We start from the raw sequence: 27,929 nt of genomic DNA, 5'->3' as shown, positions 1-27,929 counted from the left end.
TCCTCTTTATTTGTGATTTTATTTACAATTTAAATAACAGAGTAGTGAAAAAGTATCCATAAAATATGTTTTCTCTTTGCAACAACAAGTAACAAATAAGATAAAAGACCTAATATGTTTTAGCAGTGTTGACTACTCGCCCCTTGGGCCCTACCAACAGTGCCAAGTCGTGTTGAGGTTCATAGCCTTATGATAACAATGCTGTAGGAATGGGGACCGTGTTCCAAGAACTCAGCACAATGTAAATATGTGAAGCATCAATTCATAAAGCAGATTTAGAGCAATGCCTATCAGTACAACAGATGCTTGGCTGAACAAAAAGCAAGTCTAGAGGTAGTACACACTATACAAAGATTGACTAAATCTGTAAACAAAACACCAAAAAATCCATTCTGTAATATTGTAATTACCTCAGTCAATGGCAAGACAGGTACATTCGTAGACCAGTTTTTTGTTTAATTGCACCTTTTGTGTAGAACATTATTTTTTCACAGAAAATCAGCTTTTAGATACAATCAGAGAGAGAAAATGGCAATCAATGAACATGATGTAAATGGGTATCAGCAACTTAGAACATTGGTCTAAAAAAAAAACACTAAACAAGCAGGGCGAGATTCAGCTTATGATTGCAGTATTAGTGTATTAATGTTGACAATCTCCCAATGAGGTGGTATACATAAATGACCATCGTTTGGTAAAAATATAAATGTGACCCAAATTATGTTTCCTAGAGAGGGTGACAAAGGAATGTATTTAATAAACAGGTAAAATCATACCAGACAGGTGGAAAAACAAGAAAGGGAATAGGTTTCAAGCATTGAATCAAAATAAGCTATCCCAACACTAAAGCATTGACATACTAGTACCTGGCAGGAATGTTATACATTTCATCCTAATTTCTACAATTGCATTTGTCTAAACGACACCCAAAGTACATGAACACAAATGATTGTCTACTTAGCTACAATAACTAGAGCCCAGCTGAAAGATATCGTGATATTCGTTGACAAAAAACAAGGTGAATCCCAATACGGATCCATAGCCAGCAATGCTGGACAGGGTAAAAGAGGGAATGAGAACACTCCAGGAATTTGGCACAACTCTCTCTTTTTCTCTAGCCTCGTATATTCCATGACATTTCACTTCAAGATCTTTAACTTTATAAGATAATTAAGATGAAATGTGGGGATTGATCTAAAATGTCATGCAGAATTATGTATTGAATAACTATCTTTAATAACAATATTGATGTCAATTTGATTTGAAGTTAAACTTTTCTGATGTCACTTTTGATGAAATGTCATGGACATGATCCAAACTTTTACTTTGTCATTTCTTATTGTATATAATGTACCTGTTGTGAATAGGAGCATCATTTACAAGAGCTAATTAAGAAATAACTATAGTATTCATTACATGATTAGAATGATTAAATAATCTAATTACAACACAACTTAAAACTTGCTTGGTAAAGAATACTAGAGTGAAATATTTCACATATTGGTATACAGTCAAAATCTAAACTCAGCAGAACCAAACGCCAAGACAAAATGACAGCAAATGCTGAATCTTTCTTGCATTGCTACAAAAGTACTTAACCAATAATAATGATAAATGCTACATCAAAAAGTGGGAATAACTCTTCAACTTTTTAATGTTCAGAGATCACACATCTTCTATTTGTTGTAAAAAAGAAAACTTCACCTCACATGATTTTCACAGAAATTGTTCAGTAAAATTCTCAAGAAAAAAGCACTTGCATAGATTTCAAATGGAAATTTCATCTTAATCTAATGTTAAGTGCATATAATATAATTTTGTGAAATATTAAAGCACAGACAAAAAAATTTCAAGTGAAACTTCTTTTTCACAAGAAATTGAAGTGAGGCATAACAGACGATGTAGGATTTTCGAAACTTCTGCTTGCAATGTATTGTAGTTTCAAATAAAAAAATACATGCTATCTGAAATACTCACAACACTATCAATAAGATTATTAATATGCTTCTAGCCCCAGCATATGATTAGGTATGGTGCAGAAGAAAAAATCTTTTCTGTGACGCCATTTGTTGGAATTAATTCCCTCAATAGACATTTCTGCCAGTGTTCAATGTAATAATGAGCACCTTTGATAAACCACAGAAAATACAACATATCCAACATCTCCTCTTAAAGCATTCTATGTATGATAAAAGTTTTTGAAACATAATGACCATTACAATTCATTCCATAAATTATCTAAAAATATCTCCATTAGCAACTGAACATACATGACATGTACAAGAAAATACAAATTAAGGCCACTAATACAAATCTCTACAGAATCTCATCTATAATTGCAGAATCTGTATGAACAAGCATATGAAAGCATGATAAACATTCAGATTTTTCAAACTGAAGGTTAAAGTGTAACAACCCTGGATGTAACTTCCTTAAACACTCAGGGTGATGTTGCCCTGGATCAAATTCACTGTCCTCCAGCTATGGAATGCTGGAACAAAAGACGATGCTACATTTTATGCGAGAGCTTCTCTGACACTCAACAAAACCTACAGATTTGTAGATCTAGATATATTCCTCACACTTTTCTTGCTATGACTTTTTCTTTTTGAACGTTAACAGTTTGAGGAACTGATTTCGTTTTTTCTTGTTTTCCAGTCTTTCTGGGTCCAGCTTTCCATTGTTCTCTACACTTACTGACTTCACATACATCTTCTTTATGTTCAGCTCTGACTGGGACTTTGGCATTAAAACGGGACTGGAGTTTTGAGAGATCAGCTGTGAACTTGTGGGTAGACTATAATTACCCACACTATCTCTTTCCTTACTGGCCGACTGCGGTTGACTACTCCCACCGCTTCCATTGGATATAGAGCGCTCGGTGTGCTTGGTCCCTTTTGAGTCCGAGTCTGAATCCTCAGTCCGCCCCGTCTCTACAGGTTTATCTGTCTCTGAGGAGGAGGGAGATTCCGAGGAACTAAAACAAAATTAAGTTGGCTGGTTGAAAAGTCTGGAACACTTGTTTCACATCAAATAAATTTTTGAGTAATTCAACTAAAAGAAGCCATATGGATTTTAAAATGAGTCAAAAAACAATATAAACTTTTGTTCACAAGGAGTACCTCTCGTCCAGATTAAACAGCGGTCTGTCAGAGTCAGAAATAACACTGGTGGTCTCTGACAAGGGGGATACAGGGGACACAGAAGCATCACCCACCCTGCCCCCTACATGCCCTGGGCGGCTCAGAGAACTGTTGCTGCCTGCAAAGCCCATACGGACCAGCGAGGAACTGCTACCCACCAAAGCTTTGGGGCGTTGTCGCACCTGCATTTGGTATCCTGAAAGTAAAGAATCATGCTTACATAATAATGATGTTTAAGACTAATTTGAAATCCTTAAGTTTATTATTTTTTTTAACTGTTGATTGAAGAAAGCTATTTGATTTAGTGAGTCTAATAAGTCAATATGATATTAATGTGTCAAAGTTAAACCTTCAAATATACATACAACGTAAAAAAAAAAAAGAAACTTCAATATCCTTACCAATTCACCCCCTCCCTTCCTTTTACAAAATATAATTTTTATGCATACACACTTATTGATTGGTCATTTTTCAATGACTTGTGAAGGATGCTTTCTGTGATCTTAAAAGGTAGTTTATAACTCTTATAAAATAAATCCCTCCATGCTAGATATAACAAAAGGCGGGAAAGTCAAACAGGGCAGTCAACAAAATGGGAGTCATTCTGAACTTGATACACACATTACATGTTTATGCATGGATTTTCTCTGAATGAGAACATTGGTCAGTATCCCTGTTTTGTTACAGTCCCAATCAGAGTACTGACACAAACTTCTCAGTTGTTAAACATCCAATTATTTTTAATGTTTGAATTCTTGGGAACGCATGGACACCTACTGCACACATGGCATGTACCTAAATACTCCTTACATAGTTATAATTCCCCACAGACCCTCTTTCCAATTGCCAGCTTGTATGCTGATGTGGTTTTTTAGAACATGATATTTTATTACAGTTTGCCATCTGAGAAGTGAGTGGGGAAAAAACATACTCACCTTTTAACATATCAAAACATTCAATTAATTTTAGAAAAAATGGCAGATATCATAATAGCCTTCATTTTTGACAATTTGTCTCAGGTAATAAAGAAGTTACTTTAAAAACTCTACATATTCCTGCTGTCATATTTACATCTCAATTAGGGTTAGAAAAGTGGAAACTAGATATCTCTGATAAAATTGTTATTTAAAGTGCAGAAATATTCAATGTGTTTTATCATAGCCTTATTAGTATTTATATGCATGGATATTTCTGAGGAATAAGAAATTGTTAAAGAAATATATATAATTATTGCTAAGGAATTTAGAACAAAGTGTTTTGATGAAAAGTCAAAAAAATTCAGCTACCTGAATGCCTAAAGCAGTAATGAATTCTGTTTTATTCTCCATTATCTTTGAAATTGTCATTATTTTCTGGAAATTGGGGGAAGGGGGGGGGGGGGGGGGTACATGTGTACATTTGTAAAAGTTTCTTAATTTATGGATGTCCATCACCAAAAATTTAACTGCATATTAATAAAATGCAAATTAGGCCACAATAAAATTATTTTTGATTTTTTTTTTACCAATTTTTAAATAATTAAAGTTTGAAAAAAAATTCCCTACCTCCCTCTTGGGTCTAGAAACCTCCAAGCAGCAATTCCAAACAAACACTTTTTTACGGATACCTAACTTGGAATTATTGATTTAAACTTTTGATGGGGGCAAAGGGGGGGGGGGGGGGGGGCTGTTATCATTTGAGTGCCAATTTATTAAAATTAAGAATCCCTATAGTACCGAGACTATTGATATTTTAATTAGAAATCATGTCACTATATTGTGTACTCACAATTTCTGACAATCAATGAAGATGTTTTATTTATTGTATTTACCTGACACAACACAAATAGAGTTACCATCTTGGTGCAGCCAAAAATACACTTCAAAGTAGGTGCATTTTATTATTAAAAACTATGATAAAAAAATAAAATAAAAACCAACATTGAATTGCCTTGTTAAGATTTTTCATTGGCTTATTTAAAGATTTTGAAAAATCATTGATAAAATGCAAATATAAAAATCATCTGCCATTTAATAAAAAAGCAATTTAACAACATTTAAAAGGTAGCAAAATAATTAAAAGCTGAAAAGGAAATCAAATTTGATCCATGTAATGCCCCACATCCAAGTTCTACAGCCTATGACTTGTACATTTGATGTCAGTGGTAGTAGAAAGCCAAGGAAAGAGTGCAAGCTGAACAGAAGCAGGAAAGAGCCAGGAGAATAGAGAATACATAAAACATTGAAGAGGTGGGAGTGGCAAGGCGTACAAACAACTGCATGCTGGTACCGCAGTGTAAAGTCACGGTGAGAAAATGCCTACCTGTGTACAGGGGTGGACGTGAAAAACCATTTGCCATCGAAGACGTATAATACATGGCTGCCAGGGAAGAAAAATACACCCATGTTTGTCAAACTGTACTAGTTTCTAAAACGTTTACATCCACATGGTGCTAGATTTGTAATGTATTCTTATCTCTCAGATTGAATTACACGAAAAAAGGAATGCATTGTTTTATTTTCAAAAAATGCTCTGGATGATTTTCTTTTTCCTTTTGATTAATAAAAAGCATGACAAGCACACAGTTATATCAAATTAGCACACATATATAATCATGAATATGTTGGCAATCTGTAGGATTTAGAGGTGGGGCATTTAATCACACCAAGATCAGTTAAGGTTGTCACAGCAGTCTATAACATGTATCCATGTGTTATTCTGAATTCTCTTTAAATCGCTGAGAAAAAAAAACAAAAACAGGAACTGAAATATGGGGAATTTACGTTTTTGCTGCATGTTCGAATGGAAGTTCAGGCACAAAATTGATTTTGATCTTAAAAAAAATATGAAACATAACAAAGCTAAAAGTAAAATTGGGTATCATTCAAATGTACCCTGGGTTTGCAAAAATTCTTTCAAAACTTTATCCACATAGAAAATAAAAACACCTCAACCTGAATGTCAAGCAGTGTTTAAGAAGGAGAATTTAAGTGAGGGTAGTACAGTGTTAACTGAGGGAGTGACACAGCACCCGGACAGTGGGACAAACAAAACAAAATCACCTGCAGACTTGGGCCGATGTAAGCCTAAAATATAAAGGGAATTCTTCAAATTTATCTGTCACGTTCTTCTATAACCTATCTATGATCTGTGTGTTCTAGAACTGAAAATACAGCACATTTTGGACGATACAGTTGGTATTAATATCTCTGTGACTGAAGACAAGTGTGAAGCTAGGAGAGAGAGAAAAGGAAGAAAGTGACCCCTAAGAAAATAGGTCTTGATTTCTTGCATGCTAGATGCCAGAATGTGATACTTTGGGGGACAGGGTGAAAATAATTTTTGTTTACTTTGAGCAATGAACATGTTTTTGGATGACTAGTTGTTTGTGGGAGGGAAGATTGAAGAGATAAAGATTTGCAGCTTATTATCATCAAAATCTACAAAATTTATATGTGGTTAGTAAGGAGAAAAAAATTCAACGGAAAAGTACATGTGTAAAAAAAAATATGGGAAAAATGCTAAGGAATAGGAAGATAATAGTTTTTACTGTTGAATGCAATTGGTTCACCTGGAAACGTGACACCAATGATGTGACATGTATTCATGACAAGCTGCATTACATCGCGTGACAAACTCACATAGCTAACAGTGTCAGTGTATTCTGCGGCACGGTCATTCTAATCCATCCACCTCCTTACCATGCCAGTTTGTGAGCAGTAAGATTAGACAGTAATTCTATACATGATCAGCCACTTCATATAAATAGGGTGCTTACCAAACTGTGGATCTTCATCTAGTTCAGCCTCATCCACGTTTAAGCTGCCCAGTGCAGAATTAAAGCCTACAGTACTGCTACCTAAAACAGAATACCATGTCATACCACATATACCAGTAATTACAGCATTTGTTGAAACAAAAAAAATATCACACACATGTACTGTGATGTACAGCATTTATCTACATCAAATGTATCTCCAAATCTAGACTCTGTAATAAATGCAGTTTTATTTCTAGAAAAATTACTGAATAATGTATGTACCCTGGTATGTCAGGTAAACATATTTTTTACCTATAATAATTAAACCTTTGGTTTTTTTACCTTGTCATGTAAACATATCTTTTACTTTACCTATGTCAGGTAAACTTTTCTTTTACTCCTGTTTAGTAAACATTTCCATTACCTGGAAGTGCAGGTGAACATTTCATTTTCCTATGTCATGTAAACATTTTCTTTACCTATGACAGGTAAATTTTTCACCTACCTGAGTCCATAAACAGAGTCTGCAGCAGGTGCTCTTTGCCCGGGTTGTTGCTGATGGAGAAGCCACACAGCTGCTCTATGTGGTGCCACCTCTGGGATTTTTCTGTCAAACACTTCCTGACCTCATCCAGGGCCTGCCTATAAAGCATATTAAAGAATTTAATGGTGAGCATATCAAATTAATAGAAGTTATGATAGTTCAAATTTTGCCCACTCTTGAGAAAGTTAAAAGTTTCAAACCAACTTAATACATGTATTACACAAATAAATGTACCTCAAAATACTCTGCACAAAGTCAAACAAGAGCTAATAAATCAACAGACTTGTACTTGTAATGATTATTTCTACATGCCCTAGCAGCTTATTCAGTCAATTGTCCTCTTTCTGTTTAATTGCCAATAAGTATCATAAACGAATATCCTGACAGGGTGTATCAATGGACTACCATTAGACTACATTGATTGGTGTGTGACATCTGGTTTTAAACAGGACCATTAGCTGAACTTGTTCTAGTGTTGTACAATGATGTGATATCCTGTTCATGGTCACAGCCTCCTACTAACCTGGCACATTCTATCTTATTATCAAACTCGTCTATGGTGTTACTCGGAGCCATCCTCAGCGGCCCAAATAAAGTTCCTCTCTTCTTCTGAATTCTTCTACACTGTAACATACGTGAATGGAAAGTAAATAAATAACTCTATAAACTTGAAGTCCAATGTAAAGCACAAAAGTGTTTTTAAAATCAATTCACATTTCAACTAACAAAAATAGACCGTTGTTGACAGTGCTTACAATTTGAATAAGAAAAGCTATATATGTATATGTACCAGGTAATTGCTGAGTAGTGCATTTGCTTTAATGAATTATCATATTTTAGTCCTGCATAGTTTTATGGCAATTCAACACTCTTTTAAAACTATCATATATTACGTAACTTCCTCGCCAGTTCTTGAAAAAAGGCTTGATGGATATACATCTTATTCGCCATGTTTTTTTAGTCTCTGAGAAAGACCTTATGCAGTTTACTGCAGATGAGAATAAATTGAAAATAATACTTTTTGAAATTAGTAGAAAATATAAGATCTTACCTCCTCCCTGGCCTGATCTAGCTGTCTCTCTGCCTCTCGTTTCTTGATGTGGAAGTACATTTGTTCTGTTTCATACGTCAGCTGCAGCCATTGCTGGAGATCAGGTGGTACACTGTGAGCTTTCTTCTCCAGTTCTTTCTCTGCCCTCCTCAGGGCTGCTCTCACCTTTTTATTTTAATTAAAAATAATTAAATTTAAATCTAGGCATCAATCAACAATTTGATTCTGGTTGCAATATTTTATTCTACTTGACTGGTTAAAAAAATAACATTTGAAAAAGAAAATAAAGCTATCTTCTGTCAACAATGGCTTTTACAAGTACTAAGAACATAGGTTCAATCATCTTCAGTCATTTTACTTTTCCCTTTTAATTGCGTGCATCAGCAGATATACGGTCTGGTAGTGTATCAATTTTTTGTTATAAGACACCCCCCCCCCAACCTTGTCAAATCCACCCTCCATCACTGTAGATTCCTTATTTTTTGCGAGTACTTAATTCCATGATTCAGGCGTTTTGCATCAAATCACAAGATAAAATCGCGACCATCAATTTTTTTTTATCATAGTTTCATTAAGTTTAAATCTGTCAGAAAAATAAAAGCAAGATTTCAAAATCCACTAGATGTGCCTCTTGCAATTTTACAATGGTATTAATTCCTCACATTTAGTTAGGAATTTACAGTACCTGTTCAAATTCCCTCTCTGTATTAAAACCTCCACCCCACCTCATTAGATCCACCTCCCATTACCTGTTCTAGTTCCCTCTATGTATTAAGACCCCCACCCCACCTCATTAGATCCACCCCCATCACCTGTTCTAGTTCCCTCTCTGTATTAAGACCTCCACCCCCATCTCATTAGATCCACCTCCCATTACCTGTTCCAGTTCCCTCTCTGTATTAAGACCCCCACCCCCACCTCATTAGATCTACCTCCCTTTACCTGTTCTAATTCCCTCTCTGTATTAAGACCTCCACCCCCACCTCATTAGATCCACCTCCTATTCCCTGTTCTAGTTCCCTCTCTGTATTAAGACCCCCACCCCCACCTCATTAGATCCACCTCCCATTACCTGTTCTAATTCCCTCTCTGTATTAAGACCTCCACCCCCACCTCATTAGATCCACCTCCCATTATCTGTTCTAATTCCCTCTCTGGATTAAGACCTCCACCCCCACCTCATTAGATCCACCTCCCATTACCTGTTCTAATTCCCTCTCTGTATTAAGACCTCCACCCCCACCTCATTAGATCCACCTCCCATTACCTGTTCTAATAAGACCTCCACCCCCACCTCATTAGATCCACCTCCCATTAGATCCACCTCCCATTACCTGTTCTAATTCCCTCTCTGTATTAAGACCTCCACCCCCACCTCATTAGATCCACCTCCCATTACCTGTTCTAATTCCCTCTCTGTATTAAGACCTCCACCACCACCTCATTAGATCCACCTCCCATTACCTGTTCTAATTCCCTCTCTGGATTAAGACCTCCACCTAGATCCACCTCCCATTACCTGTTCTAATTCCCTCTCTGTATTAAGACCTCCACCCCCACCTCATTAGATCCACCTCCCATTACCTGTTCTAATTCCCTCTCTGTATTAAGACCTCCACCACCACCTCATTAGATCCACCTCCCATTACCTGTTCTAATTCCCTCTCTGGATTAAGACCTCCACCTAGATCCACCTCCCATTACCTGTTCTAATTCCCTCTCTGGATTAAGACCTCCACCCCCACCTCATTAGATCCACCTCCCATTACCTGTTCTAATTCCCTCTCTGCCAGAGACACCACAGAGTTCTCTTCTTGTTTTCCTGCCTCTCTTTCTTTTCTAAGTTTCTCTGCCTCTCTCTTGATATAAAAAAAAACAAAAAGATGAAACGATTTCCTTGTTTTATGTACAAACTATACCATAACCTTACATTAGATAAAAATTCTAAATGGCTTATGTAAAATATGTGATAAATTTTAACCTTACAGCAAATAACGGCTTTTAAATTCACAAAGTGCCCACAAGCAATGTAAGATTAACAAGACAAAACTATGATAACTTTTGCCAAAAAAAGGAAAAAGGGGGTTGAATGTAAACTGCAAACCATAATAATTTAAGAGACTTTTTTTATAGAAATGTGTAAGGGAACATTTACTTTTCTATTTGTTTGCTAACACGACCATGGTAAGGGGCTTACTGTGTAATCATTTAAATTTGTGAGGGCCAATTTTTATGAATTGCCAGGTTTTTTTTCAAGACTTTTGGGAATGTAATTTCATGGATTTATTCTTATAATAATTATGTATTTCATTGAAGATGTAAATTTGTTGGTACGGGGGACCATGAAATCCCCCCAAAACTTAGCCACCACGAATATCAATTATTACACAGTAATCATTAACACACATAGCCCGAGGGTAGAAACCAGTCAAGTCTACCTTTGCCAGATCAATTTCATCCTGGTATCTCATCTCTAGGGTCTCTTTCTCTTGATAAGCTGATTTCTGTTTCTCCTCCGCCTGTAACAGCCTAAGAGTCAGAAAGGTAAAACAATACATCAGCTTGTGGTCATAAAAAATCATCATAACAAAATTAAGCTTCTTTTTTACTTTTAATAATAAATGATCAATTTTTCATGAAAAATTATACTTTGGAAGTGATCCCATTAAAGAAACTGTTAATCCATGTGATTAAAATACATATGTACTACAAAATGTCTATGTGTCTACTTAGATAAATGAGATAACAGTTCTAAGGACTATGAAGAATTGTATACCGGTAAATTGTCTTGCATACTATAGCTTTCATGTTAAAATATTCTTTTGCCTGTCATTTAATTGACTTCATTTTGACTGTATGCCAACATAATGATGTCAATAAACTGAATTGAATTAAATAATACCTTCAGTTTCACCTGGTGCTTTAAAAACATCTCAATCTTACACTTCTTATCCAGCATATGCTACAAGGTTATAACAAGTGATGACAAAAGTGTGAGAAATCGGGATTGATCTCTCCTTACACAGTGTCACCTGTACAACAGATTACATTGATTCACAAGACTACATGTACCTCTTATACAACACCATGCTATCTGTGTGAACCTTATTTTTTATAACCAATCTCACAACAATGCAGCTTCATCTCACCCACAAAATCTAACTATAGATACTTGTTTTCTGTTATTTTATTGAATGCCATCTATGTCTTTTTGATATTGCAATGTGATGGGGTGACCTCATACGAGACGTTACAAAGTTAAGTATGAATCCGATGAAGGAAAATAAAAAGAAAATATACAGTGAAGAGAATCTCCCATGATTTCTAATCTGTTATGATTTTTGTCCAACTAGTCAAAAAAAAAAACAAACATGGAAAATAATTAATCAGACCCTTGTCCTAGATCTAGGTCACATTAGGGATAACCTACTTATCCTGAAGAGCCATCAGTGAGTCCTCAGCCTTCTGTAGGTTCTCCATCTCTTCCATCACTTTCTTCATCTGGTTTTTGGAGGTCTTGTGGAAGGAGTAGGCAATGCCACAGCCCAGGAGAGCTACACAAAGGGAGGTCACTAGGATCAAGTCCTTCACATAGTTAGGCTTATCTAAACAAAGAAAAACAATAACCTAGAATAGTCAATTGTAAATGAAATCAAAGACCACCAGTATGAATTTATTGCTTATGATAGACATCTCATGGCATTCATCATTATGAAATCAAATTTGTTTTGTAAATGTACTTATATTAGCATAAAATTTCAAACTGATTTGTGCCACCCTGGGTCTAAACTTTAATATATGTATATTTTAATAACTGGTAATTCAATAGAAGCATCTTGAAATGTGCTAAAATAAGATAGCTGCTTAATGAATTACATCTCTGTTAAAGTATTGAGGTACATGTACATAACGGGCCATTAATTGTTGTAGCATAAATTGAAGGAAAATGTTGCATTAATTATGAGGGTGGTTTTTTTTTCGTTTTATAAAAGCATAATGAAGATATTTTCAGAATTTAAAGCTCTTCAATAAATTATGTAACAGTTTCTGTTAATATGAAATTTAAAACAAGTATTGATGACAATGTCTCTTCATTCTGAAAACCCAAATGCGAACTACTTTTTAAAGGAAGGAAGCATGCAGTAATGCTACTACATGTACTAAGTAGTCTAATATAAGGACTTCCCATATTCAAAGCCCTTTCTTTATCTCTGCTTGATTTGTTTATTTTGACAAATTAAAATTAACAAAAATGATTCACACCATACAAAATTCAAAATAATCATTGTAATAAAAGTGTTTAGATTAAAAAAAACCTCAACAAATATAAAACACAATATGTTGTCAAAGACCATCATGAAGAGTTAGTTCCCTTACCTTTCGGAGGCCCAAACAGGATGAGATCCATAGCTTTGACAGAGATCTTCTGTCGATGGATGGCATTCTTAATCTTTAAGACATTTCTAGTGAAGTTGTTATTCTGAATGGCAATGCTGAAACAAGTTTTTAACATCTCTTTACTTCAAGTTGTAGTAAAATCACAACTGTTGTATGAAGACAATCATGCAATATGTACATGTATTTACAAATTTAGTTTCACAGAAACTTTCTTCATAAGTATTAAATGGTTACAAAGATCTATAATATCCTTTTCCAGAAAAATCCTTCATCCAGAAACTTAAATCAACAACTGAAGTGATAGATAGGGTTAATTCATGGAAACATACTCATATAATTTGTGTAAATAATCTGGATGAAGATGGAAATATGGAAAATCAGTGGATAGACAACAACTAAAAATAATTGTCATGCACATGGGCAACCAACAGATAGTTTACCATGGTGGTCAACTGATGTAAAAGGGGCCACAAACCAACCTACCGACTCGTTTGTTGGCTCCATGTAATTATTACTCTACCAAAATAAAACTGAATTATTTATAGATTCCAACAGCGAAACATGACAGATCAGCATGAACTTGCTAACTCTAATATATATTTTCTACCATACTTTATTGAAAAGAGTTCTCATTCTCTCTTCAACATAGACCAAACATCTGAACACGCTAAAGGATATTAAATAAGTTTTCTATGTAATGAAAGAACTTGTAGACTAAAGCTGTAACGTTGCTATAAATTTGTCGGTTACCTTGGTAGCATGGTGCCGTCGATTTTGGCCGACTTGAAGGTGGCTATGTATTGGCTGAGCTCCACATGTCTGTCCAACCAATCAGTGACCTCCTCCACTGTCCAGTTGTACACTGACGAAACAAAGCCATCTTTATAAGTATACAGTTGGTAACATCTTTAAAAATGTGTGCAGTACATATAGTTATTTGACATGCATATATCCTATACCAAATTTACATTGTAAAATTGTCAACATCGTTATGTATGTATTTAGGTGCTGTAGATTACTACATAAAAGCGAGGAATTAATATCCTTTTAAAATTGCGAGAAGCACATCTCGCGCATTTAAAAAATCTTTCTTTTTATTTTTTGGACATATGTTAACTACATAAACTACTATGATTAAAATTGGAACATTTGCAATTTCATGTTCTCGCGGTTTAGGGGAAAACTGGTGAATCGCAGAATTAAGTCAATTTTCTAAAATAAGGAATCTACAGAATGCCGTTAGATCTGCATTGGTACACAGGTGATGAAAGAGACATGTACATACCAGTATGTATATTATTTACAAGATCAGAAAGCTCTTTGTGCAAATTGTTTACAGGTAACAGCATCAGAGATACGTACACTTATACTCATTGTACACATATGAACTGTACGAATTGATCCCTATCAAAGGCATCAACTGCATCAATGCCTTGAATAGCTTTCTACATGAATTGCTTCTTTCCTCTCAACACAATATCTATATTCATAGAATGAATGAGAACAATAATCTCTATCTCATAAATGCTTGTAAAGGAATACATTTAACGGAACACAAAGTATTTCCTGGAATTTATTTTGTACAGACATCAACGATAGGGAAGGGGTCAACAATTGTAATCATGTTTTTATATTCAAGCTTTGTACTTCGCAGTTTATTTTGTTTACAAGTTACATCAAATATATGATGGATCTGTAAGGATTCTCTAAAGTAAAGTATATTTGATGCTTGAATAAATGATATGACTTGTAACACTATAATATGGAGATGGATTTAAATTATCAACTTTTGTTTGCAAAACAGAAAATGATGATTCATTGCTCCTACTTCACAAATCAATGGTTTAGACACATGAGTTATTAATGAAGTTTGTAGTTGATTATGTTTGTGGCTTTGTTTAACATTAATTCATCTCCCAAACATGAAGAAATATGACAATAATCTTGAGAATTTGGACTCCTTTTCTGTCAGAGTGGAATGAATACTTCTTTATTATATAATGTTATTCAGTTTGTCAAGAACACAACACTAACAGCATTGAATCGCCTGTAGGAGGACGGAGCTCAGTGATTGTTTAATATTAAACTGACATCACACAAAAACTCTTTATGTTGGTAAAAGATGATTGACTCCACCACAGTTCAATCAATACAAGCACTTTGTTTTCTATGACCTGTGACACAGACCTTGTAAATCTACCATTGTAAAAAAAAAACTCAGAAGAATGAATTTATAGCTCACATCATATATTGTCTAACTATGATACGGGCTTACTACAAGTTAGCTCCCTTAAAATTCTTAAACTCACCCTTGCCTATGATGTCGGAATAAATAAGGGATGACACATACAGGTAAATAACGGCTTTCAATAGGTCTCCATGTAGTGTCTCTATTAAACTCCTGATTACATATTCCTCTATTTTTACCTATGTCTTACAACATCATGCATTGTTATTTTAAAAAGAACAGTGCGTCTTAGGGATTCTGTGCAAGTTTCTCTACATGATCTACTATCCCAACTGCCTCACTTCATTAATATTGATTAGTGTGGACATATCCTTGTAGCATGACACCTCTGATATATTGAGTGAGCAGTTTTATCTAAAGGTGGATCAGTGGATATGTTAATGCTATGACTATCAAACATCATCAAAGAAATCTCTAGAATCTATATCCTGACCTAATAATTTGATGATCAAAGTTATCTACCCTTTTAATTTTCGCACTTTCATGCAGATTTTCTAGACCTAATACTTTTTTTCATATACATTTTGATTTTCAATTTAAATATCATGAAGATGCATATATTGTATATGGGGCAATTTTGCTACATTGCAAAATTTGCACTCTTTTTTGGCAGTCAAAAACATTATAAAATGGTATATGTATTCAAATAATAGGTGGTTCTCCAACATTTTGTCACGCTGTGTGTGTGTAGGGGGGGGGGGGGGTTGTTGTGTGCATTGCTCCTCCCTCTTACCTTGTGACTTTTTCCATGCGCGCCACAAATCCTCCACACTTATCAATTTGTCATTGCCATGGAAAATGGACAGCCTTTCATTTGAGCCATCTTTGTATTGAAGTTCATCTCTCATAAACTGTAAGCAAATACAAAAAATCAAGTCACACAATATGAGGAACATTTATAAAAACATTTAAAAAGTACATATATGCTTGGTTAATCCGAATAGCATGCTTTAGTGAACATCAAATCCCTTGGTAATATTTCAAGGTAAGCTATATTCCCCCCTTTCAAGAAAAATAGAAATACATAAGTTTCTTAACTTTATGCTACAATATTAAGTTTCCAAGACAGATATGTTAACTTTGGTAAACATAAAACTCTATTTAAGGTGGCTCGACACACCAATGCATTATTTGATGGATCGATGAAGAATCATTTTTGAGAAATGATTATACAAAAATGACACCTATATCGGCCTCTGATTATTTTATATGAATTTTTTTGTATTTTTTTATAGAAACAGGAAACATCGTTTTAGCTGCGAACAAGATATATTAGAGCTAAAAATTTGTTATCAATTAATGCACAATACAATTATCTATAAATACATATCAAAACGGCCAGATAAACTTCGAAATATTTTTGTAAAAAAAAATATTTATGAAAATGAAAAAAAAGGATTGTAGATATCTTTTAAATCTATGGATAAAAACTGCAGATAAACTGTTACTCGCATTTAACAATTTCTGTACAATCATATTTCAACAAGAAATTGAAATCAAATAGTGAAATTAAAGAAAAAATGGAAAATTTTAAAATCGAACCGATCCCGATTGTAATTAAACTGATCCCGAACGAAATCACATAAAGTTAGAATGAATCAGAATTTTGCAAAAATTTCAGGTTGTTTAGCTGTAAAATGGTTTCGTCATTTACTAACTTTATAATTTATATCAATTACTTAGAAAAAAACTGCAGTTTATTTGTAAAATTTCAATTTTAAAATAATTCTGATCGGGATCAGGTTTTTTTCAATCGGGATCGGTTCAAATTTGATAAATAGCAATTTTTCCAAAATTTCGCATTTTCATTTCAATTTCTTTGTAAAATATCATTGTTTAGTAAATAGTTTATGTGACTATATGTTATTTTTAAAATTTTATCCATAGATTAAAAAGATATTAAAGAATTAAAATTTTGATTTTCAGAAATATTTTTTTTAATTAAAAAATTAAACACTTGACCAAACGATCTTTGGCATGAATTTATTTATAATTATATTACACATTAATTGACAACAAGTTTTAAGCTCTAATATATTCTGTTTGTCTGCAAAACAGTTTTTCCTATTTCACTGAAAAAATACAAAAAAAATCGTATAAAATAACTGAAAGCCGATATTGATCTCTGTTTTGTGGAATCATGTTTCAAAAAAGATTCTCTATCGATCCATAAAATAAAATTTTGGTGTGTCGAGGAACCTTAACAGGACACAAAAAAAACAACATTATATTGATAACATTGTTTAATATCGTAAACGTTTAAACATAATGAAGAGAGTTGACCTTGTTATAACCATATATTTCTGTACCAATGATTTACATGCATTTATATGATATCAAAATGTCAATAATTTTTGTTAGCTGGTTATCAAATTTGTTGTTTGCATAACAACACAGATACCACAGAGCTATATTCTACTGCATTGGCTGTCAAATATTGCTAAACGCCGGTTTGTCACTTGAATATTGACAATTTCAGATCAAAACAAAATCCAACTGTCAATAAAAAAATTCCACTCATTGGTCAAAAATGTTAACAAATGTTATGTAAGAGGAAATTGGGATGACAAATGAAGCAGTTATCTGCCCTGATTGTGAGATGAACAGCCTTAATAAATGAAACATGCAATTTTTGACAATATGAGCAGGTAATTCCTGCAGTGTGATAGACATGGCATGTTACAGGGTCTCACTGTAATGATGTCCTGGCATGCAGTTAAGCATTATACAAGTTCACTGTATGAAAGTCTCGACCATAAGTCACCTGGTAAAGAGCTCTGCGTCAGTCCCGTGACACCTGGCCTTAGTTTATGTATGTACCTGGTCAGTACAGGTGTCAGGCCATACCTGGACATTGTAAACAACATGGTCTATTGCCTTCCCCTCAGCTGTTGCTCCATGTGTGAAAAATTCAGTACACAAATATAAATCAACTCCATACTGCAAACTGAGTCCAAATTATTTAATTTTCATTGTGTTCAGGACTGAGATAGTGGAATGTACCAGGTTTATTATTTCATGTCACACCAATAAATAAAAACTTTCTTTGTTTACAAATCTACATGTAATGATGTTTATCCATATTTTATTGACATGAGTCAACAAACCCTCAGTAAATGCATTAAGAGTTCTGGCAGCTTGTGCATGCCAGCTACATGCATCAGCTACACACATGCATGTAGTGACTACTTAGAAGAAAATCTTATAATGGAGCCAACAAGGAAACCCTGAAGGAGGGGTCATTTAATCAGATGACCTTGACTGATCAAATCTCCTGTACCTCTACAATGAGTCTACATGATCTACTTCTGTAACTTCCTGAGCCAAGACAAAGCATGGCCAATGCTAAATCACCCCAAATGCATTAATCCCAAACATTTTGGCTTTGATTTAGAAAGTCTTTGGCTAGCCGTGCCTCTTACTAGTTAGATGCTAAAAGGAACCAATGAAGTAATGAGGGTTTACCTATTTAATGCACAGACCCTGGTTACCTGGGGCTCCAGTATGCTACCTTATTACAAGATGTCAGATTACCTGATAAACAGGATTTTACTAACAGAACCCAGGTGAATTTTACTCCAATACCCTCTTAATGTATAAGCTAAATCTCCTCTAATCTGAAATACATTCTACTGTAACTTACTGCCTTATACATGTACCATTATATCTAAGATGGTATCCAATACTTGATTCATTATTTGACCATCAACCATCAGCAACCTTAGACTCAATCGTACTAAAGTCAACCATATCTCAAGAGGATTAAACAGAGCAAATACATTCTAACCTGTCAAATGGTCCTGAAGAGGATTTGCTAAGAAAAACAATAAACAACTTTCATATACATAACTTATGTCTGAATTTTCCCATGTTACCGGTAATTACGGTAAGTTTTTAGACAAACAGCATTGAATTTTTTGTTTGGTGTCAGCTAGCTTGCAAGTGTTTTACATAAGGGTTAAATTGACAGATCGTGTTTGATATGATTGGACACTTACCTCATCGCTCTCTGATTGGTCAACATTGCCATTTTGGTCGTCATCTATGAGATGGTGTATCTCGTACACAGCTTCAAGACTAATGTTATCTCGCTTGCAAACAATGTCTTTCTCGTCACAAACTACAAAAAATAAATAAATTGCATGTTTGAAAATGAATTTTCAAATTCAAACCAATTTTAAGGATAAAATATTAAAATTGTGTGTCAAAACCCTCTTATAAGGCAGATTCTATAGATGAACACATATATATAGAGTTCATTTTTATATGGAGCTTTGATATACATGTATTCCCATGGAGAATCTCTAACTTGTTCATCATGTCACAATCTATCGGTAAAGGCTTCTTCGTATATACATCTATATGATATCATAAAATTTCATATCATTTTATCACCTAAATACACAAAAAACCTCCTGACAATACAGACATAAAAAACATCTGTACCAAACATAATTATGTCCCAGTACAATAGAAAGCTCAGATCAGGTTATCAGACAACCTGGACATTCATAGAATCTGCTGCATGGTTGAGTTTGTACACACAATGCCGGGATGTAAACAGTCTTGTCAATGACCACAATGAATAACTCTGGGGTTACAGATACACAATGATTAGTGGTGGGTGGAATCTTTCTTCTTGACCAATCTGTTGTTAGAGGTTATAAGGTGATTGTGTTGGGTGGCACATTTACTCTTTTACTCAGAATCTTCTGGGTTAGAGATACAATGTTTTCTTGTTGGGGTGGCCCTATCATTCATCTAGTCAACTTACTGAGTATCTCTTGAGTGATGAGCTACTGTTTGGGGGGGGGGGGGGGGCTAGTCCATCTAGTCCAAGACCAGTTTGTCTGTCTTTTGGCTGGAGCTTTACATTTCAGGGACTCGTGCACGAAAAATCACAGAAATGCAGATAAACTTTACTGGTATCTACCTCATAAAAGGCTCCAATTATGAAGAATATTGCAGATGCATAAAAATTGAGACTTGGTTGGTTTGCATGGAAAATTTCAAATTATGCTCTTACAATAATGTGCAAAAAAAAACCTATTAGCAGATGGGAAAACCATGTTAAAATATAAACCAACAAAGATCTGAGTGACAGGATGTACATGTATGTTGTTAAGTTATTTTTACTTCAATTTGTTTACATCTATGTAATACACTACTTCAACTTGTAGCTACTAGCACATATGTAACATTGCAGTGGTATTAAACATATGTTAGTCATTAGTACTTGACAAGGACTTCTAAATTTTGATTCAGCGCCAATTTCATTTTGGTATTGATTTCTATCAATGGATTTTTTTTCTTTCCTAAAGAAATATATATCAATGTATTTTCCTCTTTCATAAAGTAGAGAGCCATACTTTTCCATTAAAATTCCTTATTGGCTTGTGAGCGTAATATTGGCTGTTTCATACAAAGCCACAGGTACCGCTATCTACATTGTACCCTCTGTCACCCCAATATCTGTGTATGGCTTGATCTACTTGTACACCAACTTCTAAGTCATATACACCAGATTGAAACACTCTACTCAGCAATAAACTTGCCTCATAAATATTAAAATCAAACAAGGCACACATTTTCAATGGCTCCCTGCCATGGAGTTCTTTCATGTTCCATAACCAAGACTACATAACTATGTATGTTGTTTTGAAAATGAAGCCACTACACCTCAACAAGGAACAATCATTGTATTGGCACATCAATAAAGAAATCAATTACATTTTAATTATCTTTCCCTCTTTTCTGTACTTTTCCCTGCCTTATTTTTAACTTTGGCTTAGAAGTCTACCGGGTATTTCATTTTTTTCTAAATAACTTAATCCCGCCAACTTGCAATTGTTGTTGTTGTTAACTTGATTAGAGAAAAAATTTTGCTTCTTAATTAATAGACATCGCATTTTGCATGCAGTAAGAAGTCCCCATCTTTTGCTTTCTAACAGACAAATATAGAATTTCACACACAGTAACAAGTTTCCATCTTAATAAATTAATGCTTAACAAATACACCAATCTTTGTGAGAAATTCCTTCCTTATTCAGATAAGTAAAAGTACCCTCTCCTCAGAGCATTAAATGGTAGATATAACATGTGTAGTACCCAGTTACATCTAGTTAGTATCAGGACATGTACTTATTGCCTGAGGCAATGGTCGTATATCCTGGTACCTTATTTAATTCCAGTGATCATGTACAGTACTGGTGTGTATATCTCAAACAGCTGATTGGAAACAATGGATGTCTGGTAATTAATTTCAGAACAATGCAAATTCATGACCACCTCATCTTATCGGCAGTCAATGCTCCAATGACTTGAAATTTAAATATCAAGAAATGCAAATTTAGTCAGATAAAACGAGACAGAGCTACAAACAAATCAATACAAAAGTGGCTGATTTAGATTCATAAATTGGGTGGGCCATTGCATGGACTATCAAACACTCTGCACATGCATGCAAACAACGTTGACATATAGGGGCTGTTTTTATCAAGTGTAAAAATAACATTGTGTACACATTCGCTGTACTAAATAACTTTATATGCATCCTTATGTACATGTACACTGATCCATCAGATGGGTTAATTGGAAATGTAAACATGTAATTAACGAGTAATAAATCTGTCCAGGAAGTCTGCTGGTGTGCGGCCATCACAAAGATCAAAGATGTATTGATGATCTCTAATCAAATATTGATACACAGTGAAACATAATAGTCAATGTGCAGGTTTACCTGAGCATGTCTAAGGTTGAGGGCTTCATGACAAAATCCTAACAAAATCATAAAAACAACCCTCTTAACTTGTTTTTCCCTGACTATACACACAGTTGCTTCATAAACAACATTGGCTGGACAAAAGAGATTGTAAAATTGCATGGGTTTAATCTATTAAACTGAAAATGAATCCAGCTGAATACTCAGATTAAATTACAAAGAATATTTTTTAACAACTAGACATTTGTAAACATTCTTAGAAAAGTAAACATTTGCATGTTGGAATGTGTTTGTATGACACTTGTACCCTGAGCGGTAATTTGTGTAATGTCTGCTGTGCAGTTTTGGGTTCACAACGCTTGCTATGCTCATGACGTGATTACAAAAAAGCAATGCAGGTGAACAAAGAGAAGACTATAGAGAGAGGTCAAGCAGTGAGACAGACCAAAGGCAAGTGTGGTGTGATTTATGAAGCAAATGTAACAAAAATCTCATTTCCTCATAATCTATTTCTTGATTTAGCCCTTTCATCACATCACCTTTCATGGCCTTTTTGTAACATCCCTTTCATGTAATAATGATCTGTGGGACTAAGATTATAATACATAAATAGCATTATTCCTGTCTCTGGTATCATCAAGCATATTTCTGAAAGAATTCCCCAATGCTTAAGCTGTGCGACACTTTCACTATAAAATGGTTCATCATCACATAAGAATGCATATATCATTGCACTGGATTATTTGTAATATACTGGATCAATGTTACTCATGAACAGAAAATGTTTGTAAAAAAAACACATAATTTCTTTCACATAGCAAGAACTGGAGGTATTTATTGAATTCATTTTACTATAGTATAAAATGTGAAATAACCTTACTGAAAAGTTCATAAACAGACTGATAAAAAAGCAAGGAAATGAACAATAATTTGTGAAAGCAGTCCCCATTAAAACAATCTTGACAATGAAAATCCATCTTCACTATCAGAATATGATTTCATCAATTAAAAAGAATAAGAATAATTATGATAACCCAATAATTAATATAACCCAAGCTAAGATAAGCTTAGTTAGTAGTCCCTGAACTCTCAATATCTTTTTTAAAAATCAATAATTTAAAAATTAAAATCCCATACCCCTATATATTCACCCTGTCTCTTACCAATAACAAACTTTCCATCGGCATTGAACATCTCAAAGTTCCTGAGAGGTTCACTTCTGTTTGTTGAATTGGCAGCAAATCCGAGAGCAGTGAAAGCAATGAAAGCCGACACTGTTACACAGAAGGCACTTGTCATTTCTGAAAGACGTTGATGATGATAGTCCTTTTCCATGAGAACAATAAGATTTAAAACCGAATTTCATCATTAATCCAAATATACAAACAATGCCACATACTGTTCGTTACAACATTACTGTGACAATTTTATAATCCCGGAGTGGTCTTCGCAATCTCGAATCGTCACCAACAGGAAAACCTTCCCCAGTTATCGGACCTGCTCTACTCGGAACATATCGTATTTTTTCATAAAGTGAAAGTACTGCTAAAAAATTTCATTCATTTTACTAAAATAAATGTTTAAAAATATTTGAGTATTGATGCAATGATTCATATCAATTCATTAAATTCGGCATGCTTAAACCACAGAATGATACTTTAAATGGGGAACAAAAATGATGAAAGCCATCGATGAAATTTGTAATAATCTGATTGGTTAAGAGAAAAGTCACATGTCTAAAACATGGCTGCGCCCAGGCCTGGTGAGTTGGCCCAGATTAAAAACAGAACTATCATGATAATGTCGTTTACATTGACTATTTACAAGTCAAGTTAGCTTTTTGATTGTTAGATTTCATGTGTTTTGGTATATTTGCTCTATACAATCTGATTTTTATTCAGGAAATTACATGCATTAAAGCGTCATACAAATCAGAGTTTGTTTTGATCATGACCATTCCAGATGGTAATAGGAAACCTCGTATCTTGACTATCTGGTACCTAAGTCAACTCGTTCCCTAAAAGTTAACTCTAACACAATATAAACAATTTTAAGAACTAGATCAGCGGCCCTTATTTAATAATGTTACAACTGACAGGAGGTAACATGTCACTTCCAGTGTTTGTTTTTTATGGCACCAAATGTAACGTGATTTTAGAAATAATGACAGAACAACCCAGGATATGAATAATAACACCTTGTAGTCAGATGCTCTATCAACTAAGTTATCTGGTGCAGTCGATCAAACTAAAGTCTGACCTTCTCATTCCTTTCCCTTTAACCCATTTTCCTCTATTGAAAATCAACATCCCAGGTTAAAGATCATTTAAAGGGTAGGGTAAAATAATCAGAACCAAAGACAAATCCAGTGTATTGCAAAATACTAAGAAGTACTTTATTTTTCTTACAGGGAATACAGACAGAGGATGGAATGACCCCCCTGTGTTTGATTATCAATCATCAAGTGCACTTCAGTCGGTACATAAAAGGACGAATCTGAATAAGAGAGTTGCTTATCCTTTATCTGACAGCAAAGACCAAGAAAACAGTGTCATTGCAGGTAAGAATCCATAACATTAGTTCCAATATAAAACTAGATGCTGTCAGTTCCAATATAAAACTAGATGCTGTTGTAAGACATTAATACAGGCATGCCATTAAGGTATGTACCCCTAAATAACACCTCTTTGAAACTGTTTTAATCAAAGAGAAGATGGGGATGGAGGTCGGATAATCTCAGCAAAATTTTTCAGTCTTGACGATTCTTGCTAAGATTATCTCTGATCCCCAACCCCTGGCAAACAAACACCACAACTACCGGTAAATGTATCACTATAAGACCCCCCCCCTAAAAAAAATTAATTATGGATCCACGCACATGCCACTACTGCCCAGGAGATAAATAAACATTAGAATATTTACTGGTATGGTGTTCAACTTGTATTTCTCAAATTCTCAATTCAAATTAAACATTAATGCATGTATGATTATTACAAATATGATCAGAATAAATTTCTTTCAACAGGTGCAGTATTGAATCCTTCAGAGGGACCTCCCCTTCTGATGACAGGTCCTGCTATCACTCCCTCTCCCGTCCAGCTTCTACCCCCAGTACCTACCACCTGTGCCCCGGCCCCTGTGCCTATCCTAGTCCCAGGAATGGTTGTTGCACCACCGTCAGTTACCACATCACCACAGTCTGTCAGTAAAAGCTGCACAGTGGGATATAACAGTTTGGAGGAGGCCATGAAAGCAATGAATCTCCAGAGTTCTGAGGAATTGGTGGATGCTATCAAAGGCTCGCTACAAGAGGGACTTGACAAAGTCAAGGCCTCATTCACTGTAAGACATACACTACTACTGACTAGTCCCTACTCCCTAATTATCAATAGATGAAGTAGGTGTGATTGAAAATATCTTTCCAATTATCAGCAACAAATATAGATAAAACTATAGCTGTATAGATCCTATATACTCTGTATTATTAATGTGAAACAGGCAAAAATTTGATTGAATGACTTCTCTTTCTGATATTTAAATACTTTTAGTTCATTTTGAAAATTAAAGGTATTTTAAAAATACTCAATTATCATAATGGTTATTTTGAATTAATTATACTTACAGGAAAGGTCATATGATGATGTGAAGAAAAAAATTAAGATGTTTCAAGAATCCTGGGACAAGTTGTCTTCCCCTGTTAAATGTGGAATGTGCAGTTTAGGAGACGGTAAGCCCTATGGTAATCACAGAGAATAAAGAGATAAATAACCAGTAGAATCTTCAATTTTTCTGTTATTCAGTGACACATTTAATAGTTCAAATAGTTTTTTTACTATGTTATCATACATACAGTATTCTATTCAACATCAATTATATTTATGCCCCCCTTCAAAGAAGGAAGGGCATATTACTTTGCTGCTGTCCACCTGTCTCTCTGTTGGTCGGTCGGTCCACTAAGTTTCCTTTCATTTTCGTCGCAAAGGTTGCACGTGCTGAAATGAAATTTGGTATACAGATTTATCATAACAATATCTAGGTCAACTTCAATTTTGGTTTAGATTGAGCAATTTTGACAGTAAATTATGCCCCTTTGGACATAGAAAACTTACATTTATTTGCAGTTCCCAATCATTTTCTTCGCAGGGGTTGCACTTACTCAAATGAAATTTAGAATACAGATTTATCATAATATTATATCTAGGTCAATTTCAGTTTTGAGTACGATTGAGCAAATTTTGACAGAGTTATGCCCCTTGGACTTAGAAAAATTCCAATTATTGTCAGTTTTCCTTATTTCCTTGGCAGAGGTGTCCAAAGGAGGAGTGCATAAGTGTTTTTACAAACATCTCTTGTTATTTCAGCTTTGAGAAAGGGTAACTATGATGCTGCATGGTCTGCTCATCAAAATCTAATGGTTGACTACACTGCTGAGGTATGTTAATGCACTTTTTATATCAAACAACAGACAAATGATCAATTGAAACAACAACCACTTAAATACAAGTATATCAAAATATACAATTATTTATTTTAGATATATGCATGGTATGAATAACTTTTTTAATATACCCGGTAATTGCAAAACGCTAAAATGGGAGCCATAAATCTGAGAAATACTGATATGTACGTAGCAGTACTCGACACAAACAATTAACCAATTTTCTCTCCATTTTATGGAAAGGTTAATGCTTGGATGGTTGGCATAAAGAAAGTTGTTCATGAATTAAAAAATCTCCCGAACTCTTCTCCAAAAATCTCTGAGGACACAGAATTGTCAAACCAGGACAACAGCCAGGTGAGCTTACTTGACTTAGGGACAGGCACCAGTGTAGACAGTGCACCAGTAAACCAGACTGCAACAGAATGTATTACAGAGGACAACGCTGCTGATACAGGGTCAAACATCACAGAGGATAGCAGGAAAGACGACACAGAGACTTGAGAGAATAGTGAAATTTTAAATATATGAATTTAAAAGGTTGAAGGAATATCATTTCTTATCTTGTTCATAGGAATCATAAAGGAAAACAAGAGAAGATAATATCATCGGTGATGGAATTTCAAAATTCAAAAAAAAAATGTAGAAGAATTTTGTCACAAAGCATATTTGTCTAGGTAGATTCATATGTGAAATGAATTGGTATTTTTAGATTTAGGAAATTGTGATAAATGCATTAGAATTTTTATGACTGATGGCCATTATTTTAAGATAGATTATCATTCTGAAAATTCAATTTTATATTATGGATTGAAAATTATTAGATCTAAAGGCTGATGCACAATGGTGCTTTTACAAATGTGGTGGCAAACTGGTGCAATTTTTAATTTTTATACCTGTAATCTATATCGTGTTGCTATGAAAAATGGTAAGGGTCCTGCTCAGCAGGTGCCCTCTAGTGATCTGTCAGTCCATCTGATATCACTCATTTGAAATTTATTTTCTCTCCCATTCTACAAGTGCTCATGAATCAGAATGGTTTGTGTAGTGACTTTGAAGCAAGGTTCTAGATCAGAAGTCATGGTCAAAGAAAATCTCTAACCAGAATCATTGTTAGCAGCATGATTTCTCTCCCCCTTGGTCTTATCTTCCTCACTAAGGTAAAGATTAAGTAAATCTCGGTGTAAAATTCTTGCATATTTTGACACTTAACGAGGCCGGGTCTAATTTGTTCTGCCCTAGATTTTTGAATGAAATTTTTTACATGAATTTCTACCGATATGATTATTATTTTAAGGAAAAAAAATAAGACATTTACCACACCGTTTGTTTAGGAGGTCATCTCAAAGTTTGTTAATTTTTAACATAGGACCCTATGGGATTTTGCTTGAAATGTATGAATTTTGCACATTTTTTACATTTTTTTTAAACTTCTGCCCTAGGGATTTCTCTTTCTGTTCTACATATCAAAGTTATTGCTAAAAGGCATCAACTGGTCAAATAATAAAAACCTTTTACTTCCTGGTTTGATCCTGGGGTCTTATCAAAGTTGATTTTTGGATGCCCAATTTCCCAGATTTGTCAGATAATGGCAATTTTTTATTTGACAAAGGCGGAAATGGTGATTTTTATAGCAGTGGCGGATCG

The 27,929-nt window shown here is 34.5% G+C and overlaps 2 protein-coding genes across 7 annotated transcripts; one reads left to right on the top strand and one right to left on the bottom strand.

Annotated features, from left to right (window-relative positions):
• Positions 1-23,349, bottom strand: LOC105336527 (stromal interaction molecule 1). 5 transcript variants are annotated; one of them, XM_011440883.4, is made up of 16 exons: positions 23,008-23,349; positions 19,122-19,243; positions 15,857-15,974; positions 13,626-13,737; positions 12,855-12,970; positions 11,908-12,082; positions 10,916-11,006; positions 10,247-10,336; positions 8,478-8,642; positions 7,950-8,050; positions 7,388-7,524; positions 6,901-6,981; positions 6,185-6,208; positions 5,445-5,501; positions 3,123-3,339; positions 1-2,977 (listed from the first exon to the last, which is right to left on the bottom strand). In XM_011440883.4, the coding sequence occupies exons 1-16, from the start codon at positions 23,177-23,179 to the stop codon at positions 2,593-2,595; spliced, it is 2,163 nt and encodes a 720-aa protein (XP_011439185.3). In that variant the 5' UTR covers positions 23,180-23,349; the 3' UTR covers positions 1-2,592. The 5 variants fall into 5 exon arrangements, with proteins under 5 accessions (XP_011439185.3, XP_065933290.1, XP_011439187.3 ...); XM_066077218.1 differs by lacking the exon at positions 23,008-23,349 and adding an exon at positions 19,570-19,690; XM_011440885.4 differs by lacking the exon at positions 5,445-5,501.
• On the top strand, positions 15,200-27,929 carry LOC105336529 (steroid receptor RNA activator 1). Of its 2 annotated transcripts, none has more exons than XM_066077219.1 (6): positions 15,200-15,227; positions 24,255-24,404; positions 24,870-25,186; positions 25,469-25,571; positions 26,206-26,276; positions 26,526-27,929. In XM_066077219.1, the coding sequence occupies exons 1-6, from the start codon at positions 15,215-15,217 to the stop codon at positions 26,784-26,786; spliced, it is 915 nt and encodes a 304-aa protein (XP_065933291.1). In that variant the 5' UTR covers positions 15,200-15,214; the 3' UTR covers positions 26,787-27,929. The 2 variants fall into 2 exon arrangements, with proteins under 2 accessions (XP_065933291.1, XP_034303275.2); XM_034447384.2 differs by lacking the exon at positions 15,200-15,227 and adding an exon at positions 23,538-23,606.

Source organism: Magallana gigas, chromosome 2, assembly GCF_963853765.1.
Source record: "Magallana gigas chromosome 2, xbMagGiga1.1, whole genome shotgun sequence".
In the NCBI taxonomy this organism is placed as follows: domain Eukaryota; kingdom Metazoa; phylum Mollusca; class Bivalvia; order Ostreida; family Ostreidae; genus Magallana; species Magallana gigas.
The sequence above is the reverse complement of the archived record's forward strand: the minus strand, read 5'-3'. Positions and strand labels throughout refer to the sequence as shown.